Source organism: Bison bison, unplaced genomic scaffold (assembly GCF_000754665.1).
Source record: "Bison bison bison isolate TAMUID 2011002044 unplaced genomic scaffold, Bison_UMD1.0 scf7180017864500, whole genome shotgun sequence".
Classification (NCBI taxonomy): domain Eukaryota; kingdom Metazoa; phylum Chordata; class Mammalia; order Artiodactyla; family Bovidae; genus Bison; species Bison bison.
This window is the reverse complement of record NW_011495059.1, coordinates 6,080,248-6,090,346: the sequence shown is the minus strand read 5'-3', so window position 1 is coordinate 6,090,346 and position 10,099 is coordinate 6,080,248. Positions and strand designations below refer to the sequence as shown.

Below are 10,099 nucleotides of genomic sequence, written 5' to 3'. Positions count from 1 at the left end.
CCCCCCCCCAGGCGCCAGGGTTCAGGGAGAGGTGCGACATGACCCAGCCACGATGGCCCCCGCTCCCCAGACTCCCCCTGACCCTGCCTTTGTCTCCCCAGAGTACGCGGAGAACATCGGGGACGGCCGGAGCCCAGAGTTCCGGGAGAGTGAGCAGAAGCGCATCCTGGCCTTGCTGGAGAACTTCTAGGCCGGCTCAGCAGCGGGGCCACCCTGGGGCTCCTCCGGAAACTCTTTGTGGAGCTCAATGTGACTTTTGGACAAATTAAAGCTAGTTTTGGTATCCCCGGGCTGGTGTTCTTTGTACCGTCTGACCTTTAGCCGACACCTCTCCCCGCAGCGCTCACAGGACACGGCCAAGGAAGCTGGATGGTGGGCCTCACCCTTCCAGTGAGAAACCAGAGGCTCTGAGAGCAGATGATGAGGTGATCATCAGTGATGAGGTGGCCACTCTGCTGCCCTGCGGGTCGTGGGGAGGCGGCCCGTCTGCAGCTGGGAAGGTGCAGGTGTGGACTGGGGGTCTCTCTGGGGCTGAGCCTGTAACGGGGCACGTGGCTCATGTGGAAGGGCTTCCGTGGCGCTGCAAGGCTGGCCACAGAGCGTGCCATCCTCCAAGCAGCGGTCTGAACTCAACCACACATCAGAGTTGCTCTGGTTGGGGAGGGGACCTAGAAGTATGTATCCATGTTGGCCCCACCCCAGAAGGACGAAGTCAGAATCTGTGGTTTGGCCCAGGCGCTGGCGCTGTTCTAAGCCCCCAGGTAGTTCCAAGAGCCACTGCTTTAGAGCCCAACTTCATTGTTCACCAGATGGGACTGTCTGGATAAATAACTTTACCCTCTTGAATTTCATTTCCTTCATCTGAGAAGTGGGGGTAATAATCCCCACGTGGGGATTTCTTTCGTCCTTCCCTCCCAAGTCTGTGGCTTCAGAACTGCAGTCTCACCCCTTTCCCAGAGACGATGAGAAAGTTGGTCTCCTCCTTTATGGAAGTCAGCAGCCCTTTGGCATGGTTTCAGTCTGTCCCAGAGCATAGAGTCCTCACTATGAGGAGTAGGACAGCCGACCTAGAATGAAGTGTTAGCCCAGAGTCAGCTGGTAGACTGCAAGGGACGCCGCCCGCCCCGTGCAGTGCCTGTGGCCACCATTCAGTCAGAGTGCTCTGGCTGCTCAGTGAGGCCCCAGGGACGGGGCTCCTGGTGGCCGCTGCCATCTGGCCAGAGCTGACATGCCCTCTACATCCATGTTTTCTAACCTGTGCAGCAGCACTGCTGGCGAAGTCATTATTCCCGGTTTACTGAAGCCGAGACTGAGGTCCCAGAGGGTAAATAACTTGTGTGAGGCCCCGGGGCCAGTACACACAGAGCCCACATTCAAAGCGAAGTCTGTCCAACTCCACAGCCCAGGCTCTGCTCTCCCCCAGCAGCCTCCATCAAGAGACCGTCACAGGTCACTGACTGAAGCAGTCCACTTCAATCGGTTCTACTATCCAAGGGATTTAATGAATTCACACAGAATGTAACCTGTGGAATCTTACACTTTTTACAATTTATTTTTACTGAAATAAGTTTACAATGTTATGTTAGTTTCTGGTGTACAGCAAAGTGATTCAGTTATACAAGTGAAGTTAGCCGCTCAGTCATGTCTTACTCTTTGTGACCCCATGGACTGTAGCCCGCCAGGCTCCTCTGTCATGGGATTCTCCAGGCAAGAATACTGGAGTGGGTAGCCATTCCCTTCTCCAGGGGATCTTCCCAACCCAAGGATCAAACCCAGGTCTCCTACACTGCAGGCAGGTTCTTTACCATCCAAGCCACCAGGGTGTGTGTGTGTGTATATATATATATATATTTTTTTTTTTCATATTCTTTTCTCCTTTTTTTGATTGGACCATTTTTAAAGTCTTTATTGAATTTGTAACAATATTGCTTTTGTTCTGTGTTTTGGTTTTTTGGCTGAAAGGCGTGGGGAATCTTAGCTCCCCAACCAGGAACTGAACCCACACTCACTGCACTGAAAGGGGAGGTCTTAACCACTGGACCGCAGGGCGGTCCCTCCATTATGGTCTATTACAGGATATTGAATGTAGTTCCTTGTGCTGTACCGTCAGGCCTTGTTTATCCATCCTTTATGGAATAGTTTGCATCTGCTGATTCTTGGCTCCCAGTCCATCCTTCCCTCTTCCTCCTCCCCCTCGGCAATCACAAGTCTGTTCTTTATATCTGTGAGTCTGTTTCTGTTTTATGAATAAGTTCAGAATCTTAAACTTTTTGAACTAAGGTTTTCATTTATATCATTAGTCCTTTGGCTTTTCTTTTTAAATTTTCTTTTTACCCAGGTAATGCTTGTACAAGGCACTTGCTGATGGCTCAGTGGTAAAGGATACACCTGCAATGTAGGAGACACAGGAGATGCGGGTTCGATCCCTGGGTCTCGAAGATCCCCTAGAGGAGGAAATGGCAACCCACTCCCAGTATTCTTGCTTGAAAAATCCCTTGGACAGAGGAGCCTAGCAGGCTACAGTCTGTGGGGTCACAAAGAGTCAGATACAACTAAGCATGCCCAAGCACAAGCAAATGCTTGTACATGGTACAGAAGTTCAGATTTCAACAATACGTTCGTAGTGAGGAGTCTCCCCTCCCATCCACCCCTGCCCCAGGCCTCCTCCCTATCCCCTGGACGCAACCGGGGTCACCCGATTATCCTTTCAGAGAGGTTCTGTCTAGCCGCTTTCTGCTGTATTCTACCCTGAGCCACAGGCTTGCTACAAGTGCATCAGAAGCCAACATAGACGAGAAGGTGGGGACTTCCCTGGTGGTCCAGTGGCTAAGACTCCACGCTCCTAATGCTGGGGGCCCAGGTTCGATCCCTGGTCAGGCAGCTAGATCCTACATGCTGCAACTAAAGATCATGCATGCCACCGCAAAGACTGAAGATCTCACGTGCCGAAAACAAGCCCCACCCGGCACAGCTGAATAAATATTTTAAAAGAAGAAGAGAAGACGGGTAGGGCTCCAGGCACTCACTCCCTCCACTGCAGTCCTCCTGCTTCCTATGTTGGACTGCCTCCTGGGATTTCGTTTGTCCAACAAGTCCGTGTAAGGAAATCAAGTTTGAACCCACACCTTCACTTTCAAATGAGGAAAATGTCCCCTTCTCCGGCAGTTTGTGGGGGGAGGGTGGGGGAAATGTGATTTATCATCCCTTAAGATCAGAATGTATAGGTGTGAGAGTTGGACTGTGAAGAAGGCTGAGCGCCGAAGAATTGATGCTTTTGAACTGTGGTGTTGGAGAAGACTCTTGAGAGTCGCTTGGACTGCAAGGAGATCCAACCAGTCCATTCTGAAGCAGACCAGCCCTGGGATTTCTTTGGAAGGAATGATGCTAAAGCTGAAGCTCCAGTACTTTGGCCACCTCATGTGAAGAGTTGACTCATTGGAAAAGACTCTGATGCTGGGAGGGATTGGGGGCGGGAGGAGAAACGGACGACGGAGGATGAGATGGCTGGATGGCATCACTGACTCGATGGACATGAGTCTGAGTGAACTCCGGGAGTTGGTGATAGACAAGGAGGCCTGGCGTGCTGCAATTCATGGGGTCGCAAAGAGTCAGACACGACTGAGTGACTGAACTGAACTGAACTGAAGATCAGAAAGAGTGTAGAGTTCTAGAAGCTGGGGAAACAAGGAGATGGGATGAGGAGAAACCTCTAAACTCGGCTATTTTTAACAACCTGTCACTCGGGGCTAAGACTTAGGAGCAAGGGAAAGCCCCTCATTACTGATTTTATTCACCCTTAGGCTCCTGGGGCCTGGTTCTACCTCTGGAGCCTGCTCACGGCGGAGACTCTGCCTCACCGAGCAGCCTCGCCCCTCCAGGAGGGCTTCTTGGGCTCAAATAAAGGCCGCATTTGCCCTGTGGTTCTGAACTTGATTCTTGTTTCCACCACTCAGGCTTCCCAAGCTCCGCCCTTCAAACAACGCCCCTTCATGTCCATCTTGTGTTCATAGCTGCGTGCAGGACATTGCACCCTAGTGAGCAGTATTCCTTTTCCCATCTAAACTTGGCAATAAAATAGTGATTCAGATGGTAAAGAATCTGCCTGCAAAGCATGAGACCTGGGTTTGATCCTTGCCTAGGTAGGGAAGATCCCCTAGAGTAGGAAATAGCAAACCACTCCAGTATTCTTGCCTGGAGAATCCCATGGACAGAGGAGCCTAGTGGGCTACAGTCCGTGGAATCACAAAGAGTTGGACATGACTGCGTGACTAACACTTTTTTTTTCACTTTATTCACTGTTAGCCAGAATTTCTTCATGAAAGGAATGAAGATTTCATTTTCCTCTTCCTTCGAAGCTTGCTGCTCTGTTTGTGGTGGTCTGCCTGAATTCAGTGGCAGGGAGATGGGCTGTGTCTAATTTAGAGAGATTTGCATGCAGTCTGCGTTCCTTCTTTATCTGGGGAAAAGGCATTGTCAGGGAGGCTGGCAGGCATCCTTCAGTCACCCCCACAGCAGCACCAGTGCCCAGGTGGCATCTCCTGCCATTACCAAGAGCGTCGATTTAGTGTCAACAGGGAAACGAGACTCGCTTTCCTGAAGGCAAAAACTTCTTGATTAGATTTTCTTACTCCACAGTAGAGGTAAAAGCGGAGCCACATTTTTCAATCTGTCCTGCTCCCTGGTACACATGGAAAGTGGTTGGTATCGCAGCAGTGGGCCTTCGTTATCTGTGCCAGGAAAATGGCAAGCTCTCCTCCAGTCACCTTTCCCTTGATTAGCTAATACATGCCCTTAGCATAAACTTCAGAAGGTACAGAAGGGGATTCAGAACATAAATCTCCCTACCAGCTGCGTCTCCGGGCCACCCCAGCCTCTCCCCACAAGCAGCCAGTGCTAGTGAGCTGGAGTAGCCCTTCAGAGGCGGTCTTAGGTGTTTGCAAGTGAATAAAAATATAGCTAACACAAAGGGTGGCATCTCCTATTCTCTGTTCTGCACCTCGCTTTTCACTCTACACTCACCCGATGCACAGAGTATCCCACCCACCACCCACTCCTTTAATAGCCGAGCTCCATGGCAGAGCTGTACGATAATTTAGTTAATCCTGTTAATGGACATTTAGGTTGTCTTCGATCTTTGGCTATTACAATGCTGCAGTGAACATCCTTGTATAGAACATCATTTCACACATGTGTGAGTTTAAATTCCCAAGCAGAATTGCTAAGTCAGAGAGGATGTGCGTTTTTCACTGTGATATAGATTGTCACGTTGCCCTCCTTCCATCAATGGTGTACGTGAGGGCCACTCCAACCCCCAGCCCCACTGTCTCTGTGCCCCTGTTAGCCATTTTCATCTCTGCCTGTCTGAACAGGGAACGGAGTTTGTTGTCTTAATTTGCGTTTCTCTTATGAGTGAAGTCATTCAGTGTTTCACAAGGATGGATGTATTAAGTGCCAATGTGAGCTGTGCTCATGGAGCCCTTGCTATGTATGAGCTAAGTGCTTTACTCAGATGAGCACGTGGAACCATCATTCCTGCGGTGTAGGTACTTTTTATCATCAACCCATTTCACAGATGCGGAAAGCAGATTGAGAGGATCAGTGGCTTACAAAGAGACAGAGCGGGGAGGGAACATAAGCAAAGTGGTTCCAAAGCCTACACTCATCAACCCCAGAGCCACACTGGCCCACAACCATGTGGCAGAGACAGGGCCCCACCTTATCGCACCACTGGAAGCAGAAACGCCAGAGAAACAGCCCTAAGACTGAAGCCCTCAGAAGCCCTGCAGGCCCTTGTTCTCTCCCTGTGTCTCTCACGTGCCATCTGAGCGGTGGCTGCAACACTCACCTGCATGCGGAGCCCTGGGGCCAGGCTCCCTGGCTGCCCTTCCCATAAAGAGGGAAATCGAGAAACGTCTGGAAGGTTAGGCTTTCCCACCACAGCAGGGAGGAGGAGCCACCTTCAGGCACCCTTGGGTGAGGCTCCTTGCCTGCCTTCCCCACCATCTCTGCCTCTGCCCGCCCACCCCTCACCCAGTACCTCCCCGCTCCGTGCTCCTCATCCCACGTTGCCTCCTTCCAGTCATCTCCTGGGAGATGTCTGCTGAGCACCTGTTCTGTGCCAGGCCCCATGCTGGGCTCTGGAACCGTGCACTCCAATTTGAAAGGCAGTTTGAACACCCCCATGGTGGCCAAACAGGGTGTCACAAGAGAGCAGTGATGGGCTTCAGCAGAGGTGAGGGGCCCCCAAACCTGGCAGGACAGATGGGGAGAGATGGGACTGGCACCATCACTGTGTCTTGAGTGACTTTCACAGGAGCCTAGGAGGGCCATGAGTCTCAATGCCCAAGAGGCAGGACATCACTCAAAGCCAAGGGAACTGCATGGGATGGGGCCCTTGGGCATGTGGGGGTTTCACGTTTACCTCATTGGCTGCCCTGGGGGGTGAATGAGCTCCTCACTGCTGCAGAACCTGACAGAACCATATGCAGGGTGACTTCCTGGGAGATCAGGGGTCACATTTGTCCAGAGTCACAGCTTGTTCCAGTTCAAGTCTCCACAGTTCCTGAGTGATGGGGAAGCAGATTCCACTGGATGGGGATGAAGCCTCCATTCTGACTCCTCAAGCAAGATCTGACCTCACAGGGTCATCCAGAAAGCACCCAGGACCTGGGTAAGAGGCCACCACCCCTAGGGCAGTGGGAAGGCTGTGGGAGGCCCACAGCCCCTGGGAAGAGGCTTTGCTCTTGAAGCCATAGGGAGCAGCTGGGGAAGAGCCACCAGAGTCGGGTCCACAGAAACCATGCCATGGTCTGGTCACAGCTCAGGAAGGTTCCAGCAGCCAGGCTCCAGCTCCAGGGGCCTCAGGAATCCTGCCCATCCAGGAAACACCCAGAAGACAGGGGACAGGAACCGGGACCCCCAGCCCAGCCTCCGTGAGACCTTAGAACATCCCTCTCCCTCTTGGGATCTTGGCTCTCCTTCATTTGGGGACTGAGGTGCCAGCCTGGGGAAGTCCACATCTGTGACCAGCTCACGGTACCTGGGTGTTCATCAGCCACCACCACCCGCCCCCATCACTTACTGGACACTCACCATAGCTGGAAACAAAACAGACATTGTCCCTGCCCCAGGAGCTCACGTCCTCGTGGGACAGACAATAAACAAGTAAACAAAGACGCAGAGTGATCACAGAGCATTATCAAGGGGCAAACTCAGTGCAAAGTGATGGAGACTAGATAACAGGCAATCCTGAGGACGGGTGTCCTGAGAAGTTCTCTTTGATGAGGTGCCTTTGAGCTGAGCTCCGAATGATGCCGAGGAGTGGGGCAGCCCAAGAGCTGAGGGAAGAGGGGTCTAAAAAGCATAGGTACAAAGGTCCTGGGGCAGAGAGAGAGAACACCATCATGCTTCAGAAAACAGCCAGAAGAAGTCTCAGTGGCCCGTGTGTGAGCCAGAGGCTGGTGCGGGAAAAGGCCAGAGAGGGGGCAGGTGCTCTTGGAGGGCCACGGAAGGGTTTTGAGCTTGCAAGGGACGTGATCTGGTTTCAAAGAGATCCCTTTGAAGGTTTGATGGAGGACACACTGCGGAACCCAGAATGGAGGCAGGTGATCCAAGAAGAGATTCTGGTGCTTTGGACCAAGAGGAGGGAGCAGGTTAGAGACAAGGGCTGGGGGTGTGGCCGAGGCAGAGCCAGCCGGTCACTCTGCAGGGAGGGGCCCCACCCAGTGAAGCCTTCCCCCAGCACTGAGGACTGGGAGCAAGTTTACCGGCCCAGCAGGAGTCAGGTGGGGCCGGCCGAGAGCTGCTCAGTATATAAATATCTTTAATGAATAAATAGAAGTGCTTTTAGGGCTGGCGGAGTCATATCATTTCCACCTGCCGTAAAATTTCATTAGAAGCAGGCGCTGCAGGGGGAGAGGAATGGCTGCAATAAATCTGCCCCCCCAACCCCCAGGCCCTGCCTCCAAACGAGCAGACACAGCCTCACTCCCTGGAGGGTCCAGACCCAGGTCCTCCTCCTCAGGCCTTCCTGGGGCCCAGGGGAGTCTGGTCCTTCCCCGGCCAGCCCCACGACTTGAACAGGCACGAGGCAGCAGCAGGCAGGGTTATGTGACCTGCCACTAAAATCCAGGGGCCTTACTCTCTTTACCTGGGAAATAGGCACAAAATTCCTGTCCCCACCTTTAAGCCCTCGCCCCTGGACACAAGGATTTTACTCTATCCGCATCTAATGCAGATGAGTTGAGTTTCAGTGGAAGCAGTAACCAACACTGCTGGACTTCCCTGGTGGTCCAGCAGCTAAGACTCTGCCCTCCCAATGCAGGGGGCCTGGGTTCCATCCCTGGTCAGGGAACCACATCCCACATACCGCAACCAAGACATGGTGGTTGTTGTTTAGTCACTAAATCATGTCCGACTCTCTTGCGACTCCTATGGACTATAGCCTGCCAGGCTCCTCTGTCCATGGGATTCTCCAGGCAAGAATACTGGAGTGGGTTGCCATTTCCTTCTCCAGGGGATCTTTCCAACCCAGGGATTGAACCTGAGTCTTCTACATTGCAGGTGGATTCTTTACCAGTGAACCACTTAGGAAGACTTGGTACTGTCAAATAAATAAATATTAAACAAACAAAAAATCCACTGCTGAACTCCTGGAACAACAGAGCTGGGGGAGAGCAGACTTTGGGGTCAGATGTTTCACAAATGAGAAAACAGAGGCTCCAGAAAGTAGGGGAATGTCCTAGGACCTAACGGGATCTGCAGGCCCAGCCCTCCAAAACTACCCTGGTGTCAGCATGATGGAACTGAGTAAATGCCTGACTCCTGGAATCCTCCCGACATCCGTGAGAAAGAGATCGTACCATTTTGCCGATGAGAACACTGAGGCCCAGAGAGAGCTAGGATCTGGTTCACCCCCTCAGTTAGTGACAGTCAGGAGAGTCCAGGTCTCCAGTCTCTCACTGCAACCTTTTTCTGCTTTATTCAAATGTGGTAGGACTGGGATGCTGCAACTTGCTGCATCCCTGAAGCATCCTCCAAGGGGCCATGCTCACCTCCGTCTTACAAATAAGGAAAGGAAGTTCAGAGAGCTCAAGGAATTTGCCCAAGGTCACTGATGCTGGCCTTGGCTGCCAGTGCTCACACAATGGAGCTCCTCAGGCCCCTCCCTTGGCCCCCTGCCACCCTCCCTCAGCCAGTGGGTGTAAGGCCAGGAAGCCTGGCCAAATGCACAGACCCAGCTGGCAGCCTGCCTGGGCCCATGGTTATCAGTTAAGCTCATTAAGTAGCCATGGCAGGACATGACCTGGGCTGGCTGTCTTCTCTCCCTGACCCCCACCTTACTCTGGCCCTCTTGGGAGCAAGGCCTGAGGACAGCTTCTTGCTTTTAGCAGCTGCAAGCAAAAGTCTCTCTATAACTGGGGTAAATGTAAAGATGTACATACAAACAAATTTCACCAGGCTGGCCCCGTGGACCCACACTGGGCAAGGACGATAGAGGCAGGCTTTTGCTGTTTAGTTGCTAAGTCATGTCCGACTCTTGTGACCCTATGGACTGTAGCCCACCAGGTTCCTCTGTCCATGGGATTCTCCAGGTAAGAACTGGAGTGGGCTGCCATTCCCTTCTCCAGGGGATCTTCCTGATCCAGGGATCAAACCTGCATCTCCTGCACTGGCAGGCAGATTCTTTACCACTGACCCACCAGGGAAGCCAGGTTAATGCCTACTGTATCACTTAGCTATTTAGCAGAGACAGGCTAACTGAATTCAAATCTAGCCCTGCTTGCCCCAGCTTTGTGACCCTGGATGGGTCACTTCACCTGCCAGAGCCTCAGTTTCCTCCCCTGTAAAATGATCGTGCTATACAATACAACTCACTGTCTAGACCGGCAACAAACTGATACGCAGGAAGTGCTGTAATGTGCTGGTCAGTGGTCGTATCATTCTTCTCTATATCCGCATCTTATTGGGCATTCTTGCTCACCTTCCCCACTGGACTGGCTGGCGGCTGAGTCATCTTTGCTTCTGCCTTTCAGAATGAAGGAGCAAACCCATGAGGGCATCAATCCATCATCAACAAACATCCAAGGCAAGATTCATT

At 52.3% G+C, this 10,099-nt stretch overlaps 1 protein-coding gene across 1 annotated transcript in view; it reads left to right on the top strand.

Annotated features, from left to right (window-relative positions):
- CTNNBL1 (catenin, beta like 1) overlaps nt 1-287 on the top strand; it is a 176,387-nt gene extending 176,100 nt beyond the window's left edge. The window contains exon 16 of the mRNA XM_010829177.1: nt 102-287. Within this exon, the coding sequence (XP_010827479.1) occupies nt 102-190 (89 nt within the window). The 3' untranslated portion in view covers nt 191-287. The remainder of the gene's footprint in view (nt 1-101) is intronic.
- The last annotated feature ends 9,812 nt before the right edge of the window (nt 288-10,099 follow it).